Below are 22,881 nucleotides of genomic sequence, written 5' to 3' on the forward strand. Positions count from 1 at the left end.
GGCTAAACAAACACAGATGGAGCGCAGCGGGCGTGCTCCAGAAATGCTGGCACAGCGGCAGCGACTTCAGATGACACTCTGAGCGCTCCGGGAACGGACTGCCCGGCGGCTTCGCGGAGCCGGCGGCGCAGCTGCCCCGGGCGCAGGGGAGAGAGGAGAGAGGGCGGGAGGGGAGGGGGGCGAGCAGGGAGAGCGCGAGCCTCCGAGGCGCCGAGAGCGGCGGCCGCCGGGCAGAGCCGGGCGCCGCGTGCAGAGCGAGCGTGGCGGGCGCGCTTCCCGGGCAGCCCACGCCTCTGCCTCGCGCGCTGCCCGCGCCATGAAGCACATCCCCGTTCTCGAGGACGGGCCGTGGAAGACCGTGTGCGTGAAGGAGCTGAACGGCCTCAAGAAGCTCAAGCGGAAAGGCAAGGAGCCGGCGCGGCGCGCGAATGGTTATAAAACTTTCCGATTGGACTTGGAAGCGCCCGAGCCAGGCGCCGCGGCCACCAACGGGCTGCAGGACAGGACCCAGCGGCTGCAGCCAGTCCGGACCCCGGTGCCAGCCCCAGCGGCGCCGGCCGTTCCCTCAGGTGGAGGCCCGGACCCCGCTGGGGAGCGCGGGGGCGCCCGGGCGCCGGAGGTCTTGGACGCGCGGAAACGCGGCTTCGCCCTGGGCGCTGTGGGTCCGGGACTCCCCACGCCGCCGCCGCCGCCGCCTCCAGCACCCCAGAGCCAGGTACCCGGGGGTCCCGAGGTACAACCTTTCAGGGAACCTGGCCTGCGTCCCCGCATCTTGCTGTGCGCACCGCCTGCCCGCCCAATGCCGTCCGCGCCCCCTGTGCCTCCGGAGACCTCAGTGCGTCCTGCGCCCCCCACGCGCCCGGGGGAAAGTTCCTACTCGTCAATTTCACACGTAATTTACAATAACCACCCGGATTCCTCCGCGTCGCCTAGGAAACGGCCCGGCGAAGCGACTGCCGCCTCCTCCGAGATCAAAGCCCTGCAGCAGACCCGGAGGCTCCTGGCGAACGCCCGGGAGCGGACGCGGGTGCACACCATCAGCGCAGCCTTCGAGGCGCTGCGGAAGCAGGTACCGGCTCCCAGCCGCACACCCTCACTGCGCCCGGGGATGGCCAGAGTGGGTGGGTGAGTGTCCTGGGAACTTTAGGGAGGGGACGGGTGTGTGTGAGGGGCAAGTGGTCCCCGCGCGGTCGGCCCCAGGACCCAGACAGGTTTGGGGCCTCCTGGAGTAGTGACCTTTGCCACAGCGTCGGTAGGTATCCTAGTTTGCAAAGTGGGGGTGAAGGTGCCCCCCAAGGCATGCTCTGGTCCTCCCTGCCCCTCCCCACAGAGTTCCCTGTCCGCGCGTCAGACTTCAGCACCCATAGTTAACTTTTACGGCAGCGAGTATTTGTCTCCCGGAGTACCTTGGGGGCAGTGGAGAGTGGAACGGGGCAATGTGGGAACCTCTCTCGGCGGGGAAAGGGAGAAGACCTTCCCTTCAGGCATTTGGCATGGTCCGGGTCTTCGGGGGGGCCCCAACGCTGCAGAGCGGTGGTCCTGGGGTTTCAGGAATCTAAGGGTCCCGCATTCCCGCTTCAGTCCCTAGCTCCCAGTAGGGATGCCTCTGCACTCAGGTTGCTTTTGTGCTCTGCATCCCTAGCCCTGGTGTCCTTCGTGACGGGGCTCCAAGCCTGCTACTTCTCCCCAGGGACGGCCTCCCAGGAGACCCCCTCCACCGCTGTTCTTCATTCCTTGGTGAACAGGCAGGTCTGCTGAGGGGACTGGTTAGTTGGGGGACCTTCAGAGTCTAGTTTTGGGGTGGGTTAGGGGCTTCTCAGTTTAGGCTGGTGGGGTCTACCCTCATCCTACAGTGTCTTGGGCAGGCGATGGGTGGGGAGGGACAGTTTTACAATTCTGCTTTTTAGACAAGATTGCCCTGGGGTTCTAGTCTTCTCTTTTTCTTAGAGAGAAGGGAGCTCTAAGAAGAGGTGGTAATGCCCCTTGCTCCCACCCCACACAGGGAATGCAAAAGGGCAAGGGGTGGATGCTACTGGTTTGAGCAGTCAGGTTTTTTTTTTCTTCTTACTTAGTAGCTGACTTCCTGTGTGATTCCAGGGAAGTTACTCAACCTCTCTGGGCTTTAGCCAACAGCAAAACAGTTCAGAAAACATGATCTTCTTTTTTTGTTTGTTTGTTTTGTTGTTGTTGTTAATCCTTACCCTAGGATATTTTCCCATTGATTTTTCTTTTTAAAATATTTTTTCTTTATTGATTTTAGAGAGAGAGAGAGAGAGAGATAGAAACATTGATGAGAAAGAACATCGATCCGCTGCCTCCTGCATGCCCCCCACTGGGGACTGGGCCCACAACCTGGGCACATGTCCTGACCAGGAATCGAACCGGTGACCTCCCAGTGCATGGGTCGATGCTCAACCACTGAGCCACACCGGCTGGGCTTCCCACTGATTTTTTTTTTTTATCCTCATCCGAGGACATTTTTCAATTTTTTGTTCAGATAGAGTGGGAGGGAGAGAGAGGAAGGGAGAGAGAGAGAGAAACATCGATGTGAAAGGGACACATTGAGTGGCTGCTTCCCGCACGACCCAGCCAGGGCTGGGGACAAACTGCAACCGAGGTACATGCCCTTAGTGGGAACCGAACCCGGGCCTCTCTGGACCACAGGCCGACGCTCTAACCACTGAGCTAAACCGGCCAGGACCCCACTGATTTTTAAATAGAGTGGAAAGAGGGAGGGAGATCTATGTGAGAGAGATGCATTGATTGGCTGCCTCCCACAGTACCTGGACTGGGAATCGAACCTGCGCCCTTTCAGTCAACGGGCTGATGCTATAACCGCTGAGCAAAACCAGCCAGGGCGTGATCTTTTTTTGGGTCACACTCTGCTCTTCCTCCTGTGGGTGGGGTGGGCAGCGGTGCCTGTGTCCATCCATGGGAAGGGAATTGAACTGCTGGGGGAGAGAGCTCTGTGACTTTTGAGCCAAAGTGTCTTGCTTGGGTTTGGGTAAGATGTTTGCTCAGTGAGTTGGAGTAGAGAGGTCAGGTAGCTGACACAGACCAGGCTGGGCCACTGACCTTAGCCATGCCAGTTGGGACCCTGGGCAGTGGGCCCAGTGGAGCAGTCAGTATGCCTGGGGAGGGCGGCAGCCTGTAGAGCGCCTTGCAACCCACCCCTCAGGACAGAAGGATGACAAGGCCTGTCCACCTGCTCACCTCGCAGCTAGGGAGACCCTTCCCAGATCGGGGAGGCCGTGTGCCCAGAGCATCACAGCTGGTGAGAAGCAGGGCAGGGCCAGCACCTAGGTCCTTTGACTGCCAGTTCAGGGCCCTTTCTCTCCCTCTGCCTTCCTCTCTCCGTGAGAATATTTACCGGTGGTGAGACTGAGGCTCAGAGAGCTTATGTCAGATGATTGAAGCCTCACAGGTTTTGTACCACACGCCTCCTTGGCGTGCCGTTCGCTAGTCTCCAGTGTGCTGGTGCCTCCTTGGCACGGTGTCCGTGCAGCCTGCATAGCTGTGTACCACTGTCATTGCAGAGCCTGGCTTCGATTTGGTGTCAGTGATTTGCTCCAGCGCCCAGGCTCTTGACAGCTTTGCCCCTCAGCCTGTTGAATGCCCCAGAGCTGTCCACCCTGAGCACGAGGAAGCCAGGCAGCCTCCTGTCTTGTCCATCCCACTTTCCTCTCAGCCAGGCAGGGAGCATGTGGGGAGGGGCTGCTTAGCTACAGAGGTGCAGGTGGGGGACAGGCCCTCTGGTCTGGCGGGGCTGTGACAGTCAGGCCAGGGTGGTGGGTATGCGAGGCAGATGGTCAGGTCTCAGCGCATGCCACCAGCCCAGCTGCATAGGGCCCTCCCTGCCGTCTCATGTGAAGGCCATGTGTGCACAGCTGGGCCTGGCCCATGTGCAGGGCTGCTCTAGGACCAGGTGGGAAGGGTTCGAAGGGGAAGCCTGGCCTTGCGGGTGGGTGGGAGGAGGGGCCAGAGCTGTGGGCCTCAGGCTCCTGGTGGAGCCCTCTGGCTCACAGACTGTGCTTAACCTTGGGGCATCCGGTATGTGTGCAGATTGCCTCTCCCCCCTGAGAGTGGGAAGCCCCTCGGCCTTGGAGGAATGGCAGCCTTGCGGGCAGAGGCCTGAGGCATCATTGGGGAGCTCTCAGGACCTGTTGAAGTGCCTCTTCATTCAGGAAGTGCCAAGTGGGTGGGGCCTCGGCTCCATGTCTGCTGCCCCTGGAGTCTCTCAGGGGATCCTCACCAAGGGGACTTAGGGTGGCCCAGGACTGGCTGTGGGGAAGGTGCCCCACCCCCGGACCTCTCTCAGCCTCAGCCCCTCTGTCCTGCTCCCTCATATCCACAGTCACCAGGGCGGCAGCATAGGAGCCTTGTGGCATTGGGCCTGTGACTGGGTATCTGTAGTGCCCCCTCCCCACGTTACACTTGAGGACACTTACAGAGAAGATAATTAAGTGACCAGGATCTGTATCTAGGCCTGTCTGGCCCTGGGGCCATGCCTCTTAATTACTAAGACTCAGGTTCTCAGGGTCTAGCCTTGTGGCTATGTAGAAAGTTGGGATTTTGAAGGACTTATTTCTGTGGACCTTGACAGGGACCTGGAGCAGCTCTGCACAGTGGCTTTGTCTCAGGAAGTCTGCTCTCTCTGACGCAGTCGTTCTAGTAGTCACTTTTCACGAACTCCAGTGCGGGCTGTGTTCCGGGCAGTGTTGGAGTTCTGTGGTCCGGGAGCCTCCATGGGTGTCCAGGAGGGCATCTGGCACTGGGTGTGCAGGCGGGGTGGGAGCTGGCAGAGGGCTTCCAGGCCCCTCCCGAATTGGCTGGTAGGCCTCGGCTTGGTTTCTCTAGCACCTGCCTGCATTTGCCCACAGTGATCCCATTCTGAGGTAGCAGGTATTCTGATACCCATTTTACTGGCGAGGAAACTGAGGTCCCCTAAGGTTATGGATCTGCCTAAGGTTATGTGGATGACCAGGGTAGAGCCAGGTCCCCAGGCTCCCAGGCTAATGTCATTTTAGCTTTTTCCTGCTTCCTGGAGCCTGGAGAGGACCCGGGTGGGGTGGGGTGGGGGGTATTGGAATGCTCTGGGGGCATATGGGACCTCATGAAAATCCCCCAATTTGCTCCCCTGAACTTGCAAACTCTTTGTGGGGTGAGCACAAGGCAGGTCCTTTGACTTTCCTGGAAGTTGGGCCGTCTCTCAGGGGTTGGAACCAAGTGACCCTGCTGCCGCCTTTGTCCTGTGTCCTCTGACCAGAATGAGCAGACAGCTGCTGGGGGGCTCCCTGCGGGCAGTGGGGTAGCTGGGCTCTGGGCCTCACTGTGATATTCAAAGAGGTAACACACAAAGGCTGGGGTCTCGTGGGATCAGTCCAGAACTCTCCGTGTGCAGCTTTGAAGGGTGGCCTGCCCAGCCTCCACCTTAGGCTGTGGATGCCCATCCAAATCCCCAAACAGTTGCTTCTGGCTAATTGGACAGAGCCCAGCTGAGATAGGGCTCAGAACCCCAAAAATCTTCCAGCAGCTGAGAGTCAAGGGAAGTTCTTACACGCACACACACCCCATCATACCTCTTTGGGCCGTTTTAACATGAACGTAGGCATTATATTCAAAATACTCAGCTCTGCCTGCGTTAGTAGAAAACAGTGAACAGCAAGGCGCGGCCTGGTCCCAGCGGTCCTGGAGGGTAGGCAGGGGTTGTTAGCCCCTCCCCCTCTCCAGATGAGGAAACTGAGGCTCAGAGGTGAAGGGCACTTGCTCAGAGTCCCACTGCTAGTAAGTGCCCGGGATTCACACCCGCTTTTCCCTCCCAGAACTAGAACCTGCCATTGGATTCTCACTTTGCAGTCGCTGCCCAGCCAGGGTTGCCTCTAAGTTGGGCTGTCAGGTCCCAGCTGCTGCATTCTGCACCAGGAAGGTCTAGAATTAGCCAGGTTGGTGGAGGAGCATTGCATCCCCCCATCCCCCAGGAGGGGAAGGGGAGGAGGAGTGATGGAACCAAAAGATGTCCTTGGTGTGTCATGTATGGCCACCTCTGGTGGTGGAGCCGGGAGAGCCCAGTGGCCATGTGCCTTCCTTGGGCACCAGACAAGCTTCTGGTTCCAACTAGGTCTTAGCTGCATGTCCTGGGGCCCAGTATGTCACCTCTCTGTTTCCTTATGTGCAGATGGGGTAGTGGTCTTTTGGGGGGAGGTTTTCATGGGATAAACTACTTGTAAAGAGCTACCTCAGTGCCAGGTGTACAGCTAGGGCACAGTAGTCCTCTTGTTAGGTCTGGATTTTGACAGAAGTGGTGGCGCAGAGTGGCAGGTCTAGGAAAAAACTATCCCAGAGCCTGGCACAGGAGCCCCTAGGCTGGCCTTGACCTCATCTGTTGCTCTGTATTCCTGCAGTCACCCTGGATCCCCTTGTGCAGAACCCTCTCGAGATCCCTGCTCCCAACCGGCAGGGCAGCCAGCTGTTCAGGGGCCAAGGGTTCACAGAGCTGAGTCACACCAGCGTGGCCTCTGGGTGAAAACAACGCTAGGGGCCGGTGTCACAGAGCTGCACCCGTGTCCAGGGCCTCTGCCAGACGGGCACTCCCTCCCTGGGTGCCCTGTCTCAGGACTCAGGAACCTTTCTGTCCCACAGACCTGTTTATTTGTTCATGCTGATAAAGCAGGATTCTCTGGCCTGTGGTTGGGAACAGGCAAAGTGCATTGTTCTGCCGGCTTTTCTTGGATGGGTTTGGAGCCGTGGCCAGGGTGGGAGAGGGCGGTAGGAAGGGGAAATGCATGGGAGTTGGCGTTCTCTCTGTCACCTCCCTGCCCCTCCCTGGGTTTCCTAGCCCGGTGAGGGGCGACGCCTTGGCTGCTGGAGCACTTTAAAGGGTGACAGCAAACCTTGCTTCTGTTGTGGGTATGTCTCAGGACCCCAGGGATAGGGGATAGGTAGGCGCTGTGTTCTGCCTCTAGATCTCCTGTGTCTCACCCTCTGGAGCCTCTCTCTGGAGACCTGCGACACCCATTGGACTGTTTTGCTGACTTGCACTAGGGCTGACTCTGGGCAGTGCAAATGTCAGCTCACTGGGTCCCTACCATGCCGTGAGGTCAGGCCCGTTAGCCGTATGACGAGGACACCAAAGCTCAGAAAGGTTGTGTCACTCGCCCAGGGTCTCATTGATAGGAAGAGCTAAAGGCAGGAGTTCAGACAGGTGACCAGAAGGTACGTGTGCTTGAGCTCTGGGCCAAATAGCTCAGTCTTCATCCTGAGAATGAGGAAAGGCTCTGAACCCAGTTCTAAGCATCCTGGAGTCACTGGTGAATATGGAGGAAGATCATTCATTTTCTCACTCAGCAAACCCTTTGGGTGCCTGTGATGGGCAGGACCTGTGCCGGGCTCTGCAGACTGGGCCTTCCCCCACAGCTTACAGGGAGACTGACCATTCAACCAGGGTCACAGTAACCAGGAGTTAAGGACCAATGAGGTGCTCTTACAGTACTGTCAAGGGTGTCTCCCCATCCCCTGCCCTTACCTTCTGCCTCTCGTTTTAGGGTTGGGGTAGGGCAGTCAGAGAAAGCTCCCGGACAAAGTGAGGTTTAAAGTGAGATCAGCCCTGGCCAGTTTGGCTCAGCGGTTAGAGCGTCGGCCTGCGGTCCAGAGAGACCCGGGTTTGGTTCCTGCTAAGGGCACGTACCTTGGTTGCGGTTTATCCCCGGCCCTGGTTGGGTTGTGCAGGTGGCAGCTGCTCGATGTGTCCCTTTCACATCGATGTTTCTCTCTCTCTCTCTCTTTCTCTCTCTCTCTCTCTCTCTCTCTCTCCCTCCCTCTCTCCCTCCTACTCTATCTGAACAGAAAATGGAAAAATGTTCTCGGGTGAGGATAAAAATTTTTTAAAAAAAGTGAGATCAAAGTGGATCTTACATGTAGGGTCCCCATCGTGGGTGACCATCTTGTTCATGCTTTTTCCCCAGGGCCTAGAATAGGGTTTCTCAACTTAAGCACTCTTGTCATTTTGGGGCCGGGTATTCTTTGCTGTGGGTGCATTCTGAGCATGGTAGGATGTTCAGCAGCATCCCTGGCTTCTACCTACTACAGGCCAGTAGCGCCTCCCACCCTGCTCCCCAGTAGTGACAATCAAGACTGTCTGCAGATACTGCTAGCTGTCCCCCGAGGGACAGAATCATCCCCAGTAGAGAACCACTGACCTAGAACAGTACCTGGCACATGGGGGTGTGTGTACTCACCGAACACTTGTTTGATGGACTTGCCATGAGGGTTACTCAGTACCAGGTACCAGCGGCAGATAGATCTGCATACAGATCCTGCAGAGACAGAGAGGAGGACACCTGGAGCCTTGGTGGCTGGGCGAGCACGTTTCGGTCATTTAGGTGAAGGATGCCCAGGGTGGCCGTGGCCCTGCCAGGAGGACCTTGTGGTGACCTTTCCACGTAACTGCTGCGGGCTTCGTAGGTTTTTGCTCTGGCAGCACAAATGTCGGTGGACAATGTTAAAAAACTAGAGGCTCCATCTCATCATTTGGTTCAAGTCCCCGTGTGATTAGTGAGTGTCTGGTTGGTGATGATTCACTGACAAGCATGTCAAGTCTGGTTGGGGCTGTAAGTATTTATTGTGCACGTGTTGTATGCCCAGCAACCTCTCAGACTCAAAGGGCATAAAGGAAAAGAGAAAAGAGAAAGAAAACCAACCGTGTGTGCCCTCCCCACTGAGCACGGGCTGTTTCCTTCTAGTGTGACCCCGAGTCCCTAACTCTTGTTCTGCAGGTAGAAATCACATTATTGGTTGTCAGAACCTCAAGTGCCCAGCAAAACCAGCCTCACTGAATAAAAGAATGAGTGAGTGAGTGAACGGAATATCAGAGCTGATAAAAATGGCCTGTTCTGGCTCTGGCTGGTGTGGCCGAGCGGTTAGAATGTTGGCCCTGGGACCAAGGGGTTTCGGGTTTGATTCCCGGAACCTGGATTGCAGGTTGGATCCTGGCCCCAGTTTGGGGTCATGCAGGAGGCAACCGATAAATGTGTCTCTCTCACATTGATATTTCTCTCTCTCTTCCTCCCTTTCACTCTGTCTAAAAAAAAAAAAATAATAAAAATAATGGAAAAGTATCCTCAGGTGAGGATTAAAAAAAAAAGTCTATTTTCTCAGAGAGACTCCCTCTCAGGGCGGGTTGGGTGCAGATGTCTGTCATGGTGGCTACACACTGTGCTTCACTTAGACCGACTCGCGGGTATGAGCTGAGCCTCAGTTTCTTCCCCTACAAAATAGAAATGTGTGTACCGCCCCGCGTTTGTTAGTGATGAGCTGAGATGAGAGTGTGGGTGCTTACAGCAGAGAGGAAAGCCGGGTCAAGGGCGTAGGCCACCTCCCCTGTCCGCGGCCCCTCTCCGGTGGGGCAGGTGTTACTGGGAGCAGCCCATGCCTGCCTGGTCGGGGCGCTCCACGGGGTCACGCTCTGCACAGAGACCCCGGCGGCTCCTCCTGACGCCTTCTCACCCACCAGGTGCCCTGTTACTCCTACGGGCAGAAGCTGTCCAAGCTGGCCATCCTGAGGATCGCCTGTAACTACATCCTGTCCCTGGCGCGGCTGGCTGACCTCGACTACAGCGCCGACCGCAGCAACCTCAGCTTCTCCGAGTGTGTGCAGCGCTGCACCCGCACCCTGCAGGCCGAGGGACGTGCCAAGAAGCGCAAGGTATGCGCCAGCCATGCGCCTGCAGGCTCTGGGAGAGGACAGGAGGTGGGGACAGGAACTCGGGCTGCCCCACGCTCACCCCGGCTTCCAGAGGGCCAACGATCAGCCTCTGGGAGCTTTGCTGGGGTCACCCCGGCTTCAGAGCTCCTCCAGCTCTGGGATCGTGGGGTGACTCTACTCCTGGTCATGGGGCTGTGAGGACCTTAGACAGTCACCCAGGGCCTCTGGGCCTGGTTTGCTTATCAGTGAAATGAGGATGATTTGCCTCTGAAGCTCTTTTCAGCTTTCTGTGCTCTGGTGCCGACTTCCCTGTATGGGCCCTGATAGACGTATCACAGCCCAGAGAGCCCTTCAGCGTGTTTGGGAATGTGACTTGGCCTCTGGGTTATCTGAGGCCATGCATTAAGGTGGATGCTATTCTTCATTCATTCATTCGTTCATTCACTCACTCATTCATTCTGGAGGGATTTGCTGAGCCCCAACCTGAGTATGCTCGGCAGGACTAGAAAGATGATAAATACATGGTCCCAGTCCCCACGCGCCTCACAGGATGGTTAGAGAGACCCTCTTGCCAGCAGATAAGGGTAGGACAGTGTGGTGAAGGTGTCCCAGAGGCCTGTGCTAGGGGCTGTGGAAGGCCAGGCAGAGGAGGGACAGGTTACCCCTCCTGCCCAAGGGAGTTTGAAAAGGCATCTTAGTGTAAGTGTGTTTGAGCTGAGACCAGCAGGACAACCAAGAGGTCACCAGGTAAATGAGGCAGAGGGAACAGCCTGTGCAAAGCCTGATGCGGCCCTGTCAGTTTGGCTCAGCAGATAGAACGTCAGCCCACGGACCGAAGGGTCCCCAGTTCGATACCTGGGTTACAGGTTCAATCCCTGGCCCTGGTCGGGGTCGTGCAGGAGGCAGCCCATCGATGTGTCTCTCTCACATCGATGTTTCTCTCGCTCTTTCTCCCCCTCCCCTCTTCCACTCTTATCTAAAAATCAATGCAAAGCCTTGTGTGTTTGGAGAAATCTGTGTCGGAGGCAAGGTGTTGGGCATAACTATGGTTCCCAGATGGCCTGTGCGTCCAGTGTTTCCACGTGGGGGCCAGCGCCAGGCAGTGCTAAGCAAGGCTCGTGGCAACCCTCCGAATCTCTGTTCCCACGAGGCCCGAGGACAGTGAATAACAGAGGGTGGGACCCAGTCTGTATTCCTGAGGGGGTGGCTGGCTCCCTGGGCATTCAGAGGTGGGAGGGTGGGGAGCCGGGTAACTGGCCCTCTCCATCTTCAGTTCCTTCCTTCCCGGCCTGCCTCTCCCCCGTCTCTGATCGTCATTTCCCACCCCCCTTCCCAGATGACTGTCGGGGTTCTCCAGGTTTCCCCTAGCCAAAGAGGCCCTCCATGGACTCTCCTGCCTACACCAGGGAGGGTCATGTCCTCACAGCCGGCCACTGCTGTTGCTGTGGTAAATACATTGCATTCCTGGGGTTGGTTAACGTGGACCAGTTAGATGAAATCGTCATCAGGTGGGTGAGAGGAAGCTCCGGTGGCTGCTCACGGGGCAGCTTCCCACTGGACAGTGACACGGCTAAACTAAGGGCACGCTGATGGCTCCGTGCGCCTGGGACAGAGGAGGTTTGTAACCTCTGTGAACTTCCCTGGCGCTGGGCGGTTGGTCTGGATGGGCAAAGTTCTCCCCTCTCCCCAATTCCTCCCCTCACTTGCCAAAGACAGGAGCACCTAGCCCCCTTCCCTGTTCCTAGACTGGAGCAGACAGTGTCCTGGGCTGCGAGGAGGTGGCCGCCCAGAAGGTGAAGAAAGAAGGGAGAGTGGGGTGAAGATGCTCAGGGGAGATGAGCTTTTGGTTCCTTCTGAAATCACCTCAAGTCTAAGACACTTCAGAGACCATCTGGTCCAACCGCCCCATTGCCCAGATTGGGAGACTGAGGTGGAAGACCGCGGTTAAGAGCCTCAAACAGCTCTGACTCCAAAGTCTTGGCTTGCCACCTACCAGCTGTGTCATCTTAGACCCATTTCTTAACTTCTTTGAGTCTCAATTTTCTTTTTTTTAAATCCTCACCCGAGGATATATTTTTCATTGATTCTGGAGAGAGAGGAAAGGAGAGGGAGGGAGAGAGAAGGAGAAACATTGATGTGAGAGAGAAACATCGATCAGTTGCCTCCTGCAGGTGCCCCGATTGGGGATCGAACTTGCAACCTGGGTATGTGGCCTGACCAGAAATGGAACCCACAACCCTTTGGTGCACAGGATGATGCTCCAACCAACTGAGCCACACCAGCCAGAGCGAGCCTCAGTTTTCTTGTTGATAAGCAGGACAGTGATGATACGTCGTAGGTGATTTCTGCGGTCCTTTCCACTCCCACGCTCCAGGAGGTCTTGCCTCACCTCAAAAGGGCGCTCAGCAGCCTGCGTTCTGCATCACCCTCCCGCCAGGCAGGCTGTCCTGCCACCACCCTCTCCCAAGTGCTGGGCCTGGGCAGTCACCACTGCCAAGAGGACATCGATGGAGGGACAGGACGGGGACCTGGAGCTGCTGGGCTCTCCCAGGGCTTCTCTGGCCCAGCATTCTGTCCCAGCAGGTTGGGGGCTCACAGGACTACCCCACTCCTGCTACTGCGCCTTCCTGCAACCCTGTCACCATGCAGGTGTGTGAGTTCCAAGGTGCCCTCAGGGATGGTTTCCAGTGACCTGCCCAGTGGACCTAAGGGGCTGGGGTAGGCCTCTATTTTGTTAACCATAACCAAGGGGTATGGTGTCTCTAGAGGTTCATTTATTCATTCATTCATTCATTCATTCAGTGTTTGTTGAGCACTACAGCAAGTTACATTCTGGGGGATTCTGTGCTGAGCCCGTGGGCACTGTGAGGGTATGTTAGTAGTGGAGTAGGCTTGATTCTCCACCGTCCCTTTAGACAGATCAAGCCCCTATTGCCCCTCCCAGGCAGCCACTGAAGTCAGCCTGAGGGTTTGGAGCTGGGAAGGAGCCAGGCTTGCGTCCTAATGAGGGAGATAGACAGCAAAGAAAGGAAGAAACCAGAAGAGGTGCCGGTGTAAGTGATCCGCTCAAAGAAAGTCCTCGATAAAATAGCAGCTGGGATGGGAATGCTCACGCACGGGACTGATGATGACTCGAGCTGTCCCACTTGAGGATGATAGCTCCCTCACAGTTACTGTGCCCCCAAAGACTGGGCGACCCTTTTCCAGGCTGCCTCCTTGAGACAGCTCAGGTCCTCTGAGACCCCCTGCAGTTCTGACCCGTTGCCTTGACCCTCCAGGCCTGGGTTAAGAATGGGATTTAAAGTGAGAACAGCTCACTCCCAAGACCCCAGCTACATCCTTTTACCCTTTCCTACCTGAGTGGGGGCCCGCATCCCTGACCACTGAGTGAGTCATTTACCTTTGGACCTTGCAGGATGTGATTTTGGGGCTTCAGAGCCCCAATTGGAAGCCCCAGTAGTGCAGAGGCCAGTGTCGGAGGCTGCCCAGCAGAGAGCCGGGCGGGGGGAGTGCAGGGCTCTGGAGAGCTCAGCTCCGACTGGGCTGCAGGGGAGATAATGCACGTTAAGCACCTGGCTTGGGGCCATGTTTCCGCAGCTCCTGTTTTTAAAGCAGCAACTCCTGGGAGCTGAGAAGGAGGAGGAGGAGGAGGAGAAAGAGGAAGAAGAGGAGGAGGGGCCCTGGCCTGTGTGACTGGGTTGGAATGTCAAACTGTACACCAGAAGGTGGTGGGTTTGATTCCTGGTCAGGGCACATACCCAGGCTGTGGGTTTGATCCCCTGTCCAGGCGTGTGAGGGAGGCAACGAATTAATGTTTCTCTCTCACATCGATGTTTCTCTTGATGTTTCTCTCTCTCTCTCTCCCTCCCTTCCTCTCGCTAAGATCAATAGGAAAAAAAAAAAGAGGAAAAGGAGGGGGGGAGGGGAGGAAGAGCTGCAGAACTGTTTCACACCTGGGCTGGACAGGCCTTGCCAGACCTGGGAAGTAGGAAAGGACAGTTTCCCACAGGCTAGGGCACTCCCTTCCAGTGGTTTTAAGCCACTGAGTGTTAACAACAACGACGCCAGCTACTAGCACGGATGGCATAGTTTAAGCCTTGGTATAATGGCCAGTAAATTCCTGTATTCAGTTGATCTCAGGCCCAGGGTTGGAGATGGGGAGAGGGACAAGGGATCGTGATGCCTTGCGTTCAGGGCTCGGGCAGAGGCCTGGTCAGCGGTCGGGGACCTGGGCCTTGTGACTGCAGCCTGTGGCGCAGTCGGGGAAGGCGGCTCTACAGGCAGAGGTTCTCCTGGTGCTGCGGGCAACCTGGAGCCAGAGGGGCATGATGCCGTGCAGCTCCACTGACCCATGTCTTCCGTTTCCTGCTGATTTCTGGGCAGGGGAGGCTTTTCTTGGTGATGGCAAGTCTGCGAGTAGCTGCCTCTTTGGAAGGATGTTTTGCACACCGATTTCTGTAGCTTCAGTGCCGGGACGAGCTAAGGTAGCGTGTTGGTTCTGGGTTGGGGGTCAGTGGGAGCTGAAGTGTTCTGATGGGCTGCTTACTGTCCGGGTGGCCGAGCCCAGCCCACCAACAGGACCCAGCCGCACCTGCTCTTTCTGGAGACTGCTCCCGAGCCCCTGGGTGTGCAGGCAGAGTCTCGAGAGCTCCTGCCCTGGCTGGATCCAGCACCACCACCCCCACTTTGTGCAGGGCCCGTGGTGCCCCCAGAGCACCCACTGTCCTGGCTCCATCCCCACCTGCCATGTACACAGTCACCCTCATGAGGGCCTCCTCAGACTCCACTTCTGTAAGGCGAGTTGTTGCTGGAAGTGATTTCTAAGGCCCTTTCCAGCTAGACATCTGAGCTGAGGTCGTCTCAGCAACCTCCTTTTTTTATCCTCACCCGAGGACATTTTTGCATTTATCTTCAGGTAGAGCAGGAGGGAGAGAGGGAGGAAGAGAGAGAGAGAAACATCGATGTGAGAGAGACATATCAAGTGGTTGCCACCCACACGACCCCAGCCGGGGCCGGGGACAAACTGCAATCAAGGTACGTGCCCTTAGCGGGAACCGAACCCGGGACTCTCCGGTCCGTGGGCCAACACTCTAATCACTGAGCCAAACTGGCCAGGGCCCCTTTTTCTGTCTAAATGACAAAACATGTTACTCTCATTTGCCCCTCTACCCATCACAGGCATTTCCCACAGACAGCAAAGCCCCTCACAGAGACTGTTGCGACCCCAATGCAGTGCGCCCTGGAACACTGAGAACACCTGACGGTCTCAGAGCCTGGATTACGCGCCAGGCATGGCGCTTAGTGCTTCCAACCTACCGCCTCAATGACTCCTCCTGCCAGCCCTACAAGTAGGTGCTGGTGCTGACCCACGGTTCGGTTCACAGAATGAAAGTGAGGCGGAGGCCGGAGGAGCTGGCCCGGGGTCACCCAGCCGGTGGGAGTGCGCTGGGTGAGAGGAGGTTCTGTTTCCAAATCCCCGGCCAAGTTATTGAGTTAAATACCATTTGCTTTCAAAGCCCACAGAGTCCATGTATGCTGGGAAAAGGGGGGGGGTGGGAGGTGGGAAATCACCATCAAATTTCCTTCTTGTCATAAAAATGGATGCAGTTTATTTTTTCTGGCATTCCAATTACATAGACGTTTGTCACCAGCTGTTTGTTCCAACACGGAGTGTTCTCTCAGCTGCTGTTTCTCCTCTCAGTTTGACACCATTAGTCCACAAGTCTGGCAGGGACGGGCTGAAGGGATCACTGGCTGGGGAGCCTCGCAGGTGAGCTCAGGGCCGGCTTTCCTGCTGCCCTCTGATGTTCCCTGGGTGGTCCCGAGGTGGGCTAGAGGCTGAGGGGGCCGCTTTCCTCTCCTTCCACGTTCTTTTCGCCCCCTCCTCTCTCCCCTTTCGAACTGCTCCCCTCCTGGCATGAACTTACAGATCCTCCTCTTCTCTCCAACCTGCCGTGTATGAATGAAAACTTGGGGTCTGGAGCACAGTGCACAAGGACTAACCACATGAGACATGGGAGGCCTCCTCTAACGCTCTCACTGGTCACCCTTTGGGGTGCAGAGACTCCTCAGAGAACCCCTCGGTGTCCCTCTTCGCGCCAGGGTGCCCCTCCGCGAACCCCTGCATAGGCTGTGTTGCCTTCCCTCCTGGAACCAAGGGACAGGGTGTCTGTAGATGCGGGTTGAGTAGAACACTGCGGTTCTCTTCAGGCCCGGTGGTGCTGTCATTCGACTTAAGGCACACAGACGCCACACGGGGAGACCCTTGCCAAGATCGTGGAGTCAGTGAAGCGTAGCGCCTTGGGACTGGAGACCTCGTTTGAGTCCTGATCTTGGCCCTTCCTGAGCTGTGTGACCGTGGCTGTGTTACTTAACCTCTCTGATCCTCATTCTCTCACCCCTGACGTGAGAGCCTACATGCTTTCCTTGCCACCTTGCTGGAAGGATTAAACAAGGTCCCTCCCCTATGAGAAAGGGCTGACATTTTCTCAGTGAGGGCCGGAAGGGAAATCTTATGAATTCACAGCTATAAGATAATAACATGCGGAACCCCAGGAAGGAGCGTCTCAGACAAGGGCAGTCCCCAGAGCTGGGTGAATGACCGACCAGCCAAAATGCAGGTGAGGGCAAATAGTTCTGAGTGGGGGGTTCCTCCCTCTTTAGTGCTTCGGGACAACCCCTGAAAGTGGGGCAGTGTGCAGCCAACCCAGAAATCCCCCGGCTCCTGAAGTGCATGGATGCATCTGAACAGAACATGTTTGGTGTTGGCTGCACACGGTAATCCTAGTAAACAGATGACCACCAACAAGCACACTGACCGTGCGGTGAGTACCCACTGTGTGCCGGGCACCTCATGTACACTATCTCTACCCCTACTACCCTGACCCCTTCCCCCGTACCTCAGAGAGCAAGCTGAGGCCAAGAGACAGGCACTGGCCCAAGGCCATGTGACTAGACGTGGTGGAGCTGTTTCCAGTCTGTGTCTCGGTTCCAAAGCCTGAGCTCTTCACCTCCTGAGGCCTGTCCGGTCCCAGAGCGTACACGCCGCCCAGCAGGGTGACCTGTGCCCAGGAGGCGCCCAGCGAACGCCGGGTGCAGGGCCTTGCCCAGAGCAACGGTCTTATGTAAGCAGCCAGGCTGCAGCGCGTGGAGGCTTCATTAAGCTGCGGGGAGCCAATAGCCCACTGGTGGTGGCGCTGGGGGTGGTACAAGGTGGGGTGGGCTAGGGGGTATCATCAGCCCTGCACCGTGCCGCCAGCGAGGCCTGACACCGGGTTAAGTCTCCTGGCGGCCTCTGGCTGCAGCTGGGAGCGCGCCTGGTTCCCATTCGGGCGCTGTGGTTTTGATTAGCTGTTCTGCGAGGCAGGCCTGGTGGTGAGTCCATGGGAGCTCCGCTGGAACAGAGGGTCCCCCGCCTGCCGCCACCGCTGCGGCCCCCCCTCCTGGCAGCCCCAGACTCCAGATGTTCCGAGCTCTCGCTGGGAAGGCCTGCTGGCGCCACGGAGGGCAGAGGGCAGGGAAAGCACGCGAGCTGGAAGCCCAAGCACTCAGTCACCGCAGGCCTTGGCAGCCCGCCCAGCCCTCTGCTGGCACATTCCCCAGCTCTCCCCTGGCCATCTGTTCCCAAAAAACCCTTTCAGAGCCTCATCATCACTCAGGATACAACAGCGCGAGCAGCTGGTTTGGAGGCAGCAGGGAAAACCGTGCAAAAGGTCCTTTGTGAGAGAGGAAACTCGCTTATGAATAACAGGGCTGGACGCCGTAAAAGTTGGCGGCTGGAATTCTTGTTTCTCAGGCGCCGCTGTTTTCTCTTGACTTTTTATCTCTGCTTTTTATTTTGTTCCCCCTTGTTTTCTTTTAATGTTGTTTCTTCCTCTTCTTACACCAGTTGTGACTTTCCTTCTTCCTCTGAGGTGCCTGAAGGCCACCTAATTAGTTACCCTGGATGCTGCTGGACTTTTTTTTCTCTTCTTCTCAAAGCTGTTAAAATTGGGGATGGTTGGAAGGGACTGTTTTTCTAAAACCTCAGCTCGAGGGGACCGGCGAGAAGGAGGTGCCTGGGAGGGGAGGGCACCGCGTGGGCAGCGCCCAGGCCCGCCACCGTGTTCAGCAGAAAGTGAACACAGTTGTAAACCGAACACAAAGATGCGAACCATGTCCATGTAGCGGGAGGGTGGGGGCCGAGACAGCATGGGGACCCCATCAGCTCATCACAGAGCAGCACGGGATGCTTCGGGAGAACAGGGGTATTAATACACACCCCGGGACCCGGGCCTCTCAGCTGATTGCAGGGTGACATGAAGCCTTTTTAAAGAACTGGCCGCCACCACCGCCAACATCTTCTGGGAGATGTTTGCCTGGAGTCTGGGCACCTCCTGGGAGCAGTCACCAGCTGGCCCGTTGGGGGCCCATGGGTGCTGGGGCAGGGCTGGCAGCTGGGAGGCCAGCACTGGGGAGGAAAAGAGGGGGCCAAGGCCTGGCCACTGTCCTCACCCCCGCTGGGTCCTGCAGGGGGAGCGGGAGCCAGGCCCGGGGCTGCCAGGTGGAGGTGAGGAGAGGCAGTGCCTTCCGAGGTCAGATGGTGGTGGTGTGATGAGGTGGGGGCACAGGTCAGCGGCAGGGGACTGGGGCTCTCCCTTTGCTTCTCAGTTCCCTGTACTCCTTGTGCACTGCCTGCCTCCCCCCACACCCCTGTTCCATCAGACCCAGAAGCTCTGGCAGCCCCGCTCTGGCAGTGGAAAATGCCTGTCATCCAGGCTGCTGTGGGTGGCCAGTTTTTCACAAGCAAAAATTCTGGGCTTTTCAGGGTATTTGTGCATTTCATCCACACTTCACTCAGGCCCCCGTACTTCATTCTTCTCGAAACCCTTGCTCCCCATTTCCGGTGGAGAGATGGCAGCACGGGCAGGACCAAGTGTTTATGTTCGTCGCAGTTTCAGGACCATTCATCTGCAAGGCTCAGCGCAGGCCGGCGGGATCCACCCCCCCTCCGTGACCTTGCTGGGCAGGTGTCTGGGTCTGGACTCTGAGGCGAGTGTCTGCTCGGCCCCAGGGGCTGTGTGACTGGGCGGCCCAACTCAAGTGTGTCATCTGGGAGGCACCCACCCGCCCGCCTTCCAGATCTCTATAGGGATCAGGGGCACAAAAGAATGTGACATTGTTTTGTGAACTCCACCCTCCCTCCCAGGTCTCCTGCCTGAACTGTTCTTCGTGGGGCGGATGGTGCGGAGGACCTGGGGAAGGGTGCGGACACTGGCCCAGGCCTCTGGCCACCACGTGGAGTTGGCCCAATGACCAGAAATTGCTTTTAGAGGAAAGGGGAGAGGCAGGAAGACAGGGGTGATGGGCCCGCGCTGCCCATTGCCCAGCCTTAGGCCCCTGCCCCAGCACAGTGGGAGGGTGGAACAGAGGGGCCCCGGCGGGTCCTGGCTCCCGGCCTGTCCTGGAGAGTTGTCCCCTTTCTGCCTGCCCCCGTGAACCAAAAGCCGGTTCCAGTAGAGACACAAATCCTCGTCTGCCTTGAGCTCCTGGTACAAATATTTGAGGAGCAAAGTAGGGCTCATGCCCTCCCTCAGGGCCCTCCACTCTGCCCACAATTCACAGCCACCTGGGGCCTGGCCCGGCGCCCCGCTGCTCCCCTGCTCTGTCTGTCCCCAGCGCAGCCCCTCGCAGCAGCTCTGCTGAAAGCCAGGTCTCAGCGCCTCACTTCTCTGCTCAGGACCCTCAGGGGCTCCCCAAAGGCCCAGTGTCGAGGCCAGACTCCCTCCTAGGACACCTGACCCTCCCCCTCAGTGACCTGGCCCCAGCCGGTCATTCCCTGTGTCCCAGTTTACACTCCAGCAACACGGAACTCCTCGCCCAGAGGGGCTATTTATGACCTCTGTGCTCATGCCATCCCTGCTGCCTGGCATGCCCCTCTCCCCTCTGTCTGGCTAACTCTGCTCCTTCTGGAAGGCTCAGCTCCTCCTGGAAGCCCTCTCTGACCCCCACGCCAGCCTCCTCTCAGGGCCCCACGGCACGGCCACCTCACCACGCTCACCACAGGGGTGTGTACAGTCTAATTCAGGAGAGCATCATATGACATACTATGAAGTAATGACACGAAATGTTCTATTATGAGATACTCTATTATGTGATAGAGTTCATTTTATATCATTACATTACAGTATATTTATAGGTGGTATGTTACATGATATATTATGGGATATAACCAATACATGACATCAGTTGCACCGTGTCTTTTGGTGCTTGCCTTCGAGCTAGACCATGAGCCTTTTCATCTTTGTGTCCCAGCTCCTGTCACATAGTAGCCCCCAAATAATGACACCCTATTCCTTCATCTAAAATCCACACTGTGGGGGCTGCGTGTTCCTGTGCTGAAGGCAAAGACTAGGGAAGGATGAACGAGGGGCTTCAGGACACAGAAAGGTCAGGGATCCCTCAGACCTCTGGGAGCTGTGTGCTTCCCCCTTGAATTAGTGAGGACAGTTTTGCATTTCAGGTCACAGGAAACCCTCAGGCAGCAGCTTAAACTAACAGGGCCCTTGTTCCTTACAGTTCCAAAGGCTGAAGGGGCAGGCTGCGTCCTGGGCTCCGGGCGTTTGGTTTTCACCTCATGGCTGCACAGTGGCTGCCACAGCACTGAGCACCTCATCCTCACGCTGCCTCCAAAGGCAGGGCGGGGGCCTGACCTCGAAGCAGTTTCTCTTCACCAGTTCAGTTAGTCCTGCCCAGACATCCCCTGCCTTCCACGAAATAAGGGGTGCACCACCTGAACCTGAGAAAGACATGAGGGTATCTCATCTGGGAAGGCAGTGGCGTAAACAGTCACATGCTCACCCCTGGAAGGTTGACCCTGATTTGTGACAAGGTGGTTTTCTTCCCAGTGGGGCCAACCAGTGGCATAACCTTAGTCACCATGGCAGAAACCCCCTTCCACGAACTCACTCACTTCTCATTGCGGTCCTGCCAGGTGAGGGCCAGCAGCCCCATTGGGCCCACTTTCTGTTGATTGAGGTTCAGAGAGCCCAGCAAACTGGCACCTCTACACAGTGCTTTGCAGTTTGCAGAGTCCTTTCATGTCCATTGTTCTCTTGACTCCTGTAGCAGCCTCCTGGGGCCACATTACTAACCATGGGGCTAGATGAAGAGGCTGGGACCTACAGGATGAAGTCAGCCAGGGTCACACAGCTGGCGGGCTGGATGGGGCCCAGGCAGGCTCATCTGGCCCCGTGAAATAAGTGCTCCCGAATCCAGACCACCACTGTCTGCTCCTGGAGAGGGGAAGGTGTGAGCGGCAGAGGGTGTCTGGCTGTACAGGTCCTGGAGCTGGGTGACGGGGTCTGCATCCCAGCCCAGCCACCGGGCACTTGCCTTCTCCAAGCTCCACTTTGCTCATAAAACACTGAAAAAATGTCTGTGGGTGAGGAGGTTCAGAGGAACAATGGCCATGAAGGCCTTGTCAGCTAGAAGCGCGGCACAGTTCAAGGGACACTACTGGTCCTTCAGGAAGGTGGGCAGAGGACCCTGAGTTCCCTTCCCCACCCAGTGACCTGGAGCGTGAATACCAGGCTGGCTGCCGACCAGGGCTTGATTCTGTTGCCAGGCTGAGGACACTGGGTCTGTGCCTCTGCTGTCTGCAGAGTGAGAGAGAGAGAGAGAGAGAGAGAGAGAGAGAGAGAGTGTGGTGTGCGTGTACACCCCTGCACAGGTGTGCTGGCTCATCTGTAGGCACCGTCTGTCAGGATGAGGTGGAAGGCCTCGCCTGTGGTGGGCTGAGTTCCTGTCCAGGTGGGAAGGGGTGCACCCTGGCTGGCGACTGAAGGTCCCTGAGGGTTTCAGAACTTGCCCCCCTCCCCTAGGGGTCAGGGGCACTTTAGAGATGGTCCTTTGGTAGCAGCAGAGCAGAGCCAGGCAGCTGGACCCATGAGGGGCAGCCCATGAGCGGCAGCCCACGAGCCCACCTAGAAGACGTAGAACAGCTGCGCAGCATTGCTGAGAATCACCTGCCCCTCTGTGCCAGGGATGTGCTGCCACCACCCTGTCCCCAGCACCACGCACACCCACCCCCTCTGCACATTCACACAGGGACTCCACTTGTTCATTCTCTTTTGTTACATGAGCAGAAAAGGATGAAGAACGCATGAAGGCCCTGCACATGTATGTAAAAATAAATAGTTTTGAGTGTTTACTCTGTGCCAGGCATTGTTCTAGGTGCTGGGTCCTTTGGAGAACAAAACAGACAGAGGCCCTGCCCTCTGGAACTCAGAGCTACACGACACAGCAGCCACGCACAAAAGCTCACAGGAGAGCGGCCTGGACCTTCTTTGGAGCCTACTACTTGCAGTCTGTTCCTACAAGCTTGACTCCCTGGTGTCTCGGAGCAGAGCAGCTGAACAGAAACGACCCATTGAAGTGGGAGGCCAGCTCCTGGAGCAGGTGCAGTGACAGCACCCGGAGTCCCAGCCAGTGGCCTGATCGTCTGGGAAGAAACAGAAAAACAAAAGGAACAGTGCCAGAGGCTGAGAAGAGCCAAGAGACTTGGGGCCATTTAGTGTTGGGGCAAAGGGCCCCAGAAGCCCCCAGGACCTGGGGAGTCTTCTGTAGACATTTCTGGGCTTGACCTTGAATTGTCAAGAGGAAGCTGAAGCACACCCAGTAACATCTGGCTGAGAACGCAGGGAAGTGTATCAGTCATTGGGAAAGGACCTACCCAAGCTGTTTGGCACAGAAAGCAGGAGGCTTCCTTTCTTTAGGGAAACTTGCTTTTCGTAGGGGCTGCTGCTCCTAGGACGTCAGTCAGCGTGGGCGGGCAGGGCTCTTTGTCTGTTTTGCTCACTGCAGGATCCCCAGTGCTTTGCATGGAGCCTGGCTTGGTCTAAACACTCAGAAGATATTTGCCAAATGAATGGAAGAATGGAAGCACAAGGAAATCGGGTGTCCCCGTTCGTCTCCCACAGTAGCTAGGGCAGCTCCTGTGCCCAGTACTGAGCGGGGCCTTGGCAGTCTGAAGTGGAGACACAGTTCTGCCTTGAGCTGATGAGCAGATGGGGGAAGACACCTATGTAAACACAGGCACACACACGTTGTGTGCTCTGGCATGTGGCCGCCTAGTGCTGGGTGCTTTGTAGCCATTGTGTTCCTTAATCTTGCTTACTGTCTCACACAGTAGATTATTATTG

The 22,881-nt window shown here is 56.9% G+C and overlaps 1 protein-coding gene across 1 annotated transcript in view; it reads left to right on the plus strand.

Annotated features, from left to right (window-relative positions):
• Nucleotides 1–316: 316 nt before the first annotated feature.
• Nucleotides 317–22,881, plus strand: part of ATOH8 (atonal bHLH transcription factor 8) — a 31,195-nt gene continuing 8,630 nt past the window's right edge. Inside the window, exons 1-2 of the mRNA XM_036263246.1 lie at nucleotides 317–1,069; nucleotides 9,509–9,700. Coding sequence (XP_036119139.1) covers nucleotides 317–1,069; nucleotides 9,509–9,700 — 945 coding nt within the window. The remainder of the gene's footprint in view (nucleotides 1,070–9,508; nucleotides 9,701–22,881) is intronic.

Source organism: Molossus molossus, unplaced genomic scaffold, assembly GCF_014108415.1.
Source record: "Molossus molossus isolate mMolMol1 unplaced genomic scaffold, mMolMol1.p scaffold_m16_p_15, whole genome shotgun sequence".
NCBI classification, from domain to species: Eukaryota; Metazoa; Chordata; class Mammalia; order Chiroptera; family Molossidae; genus Molossus; species Molossus molossus.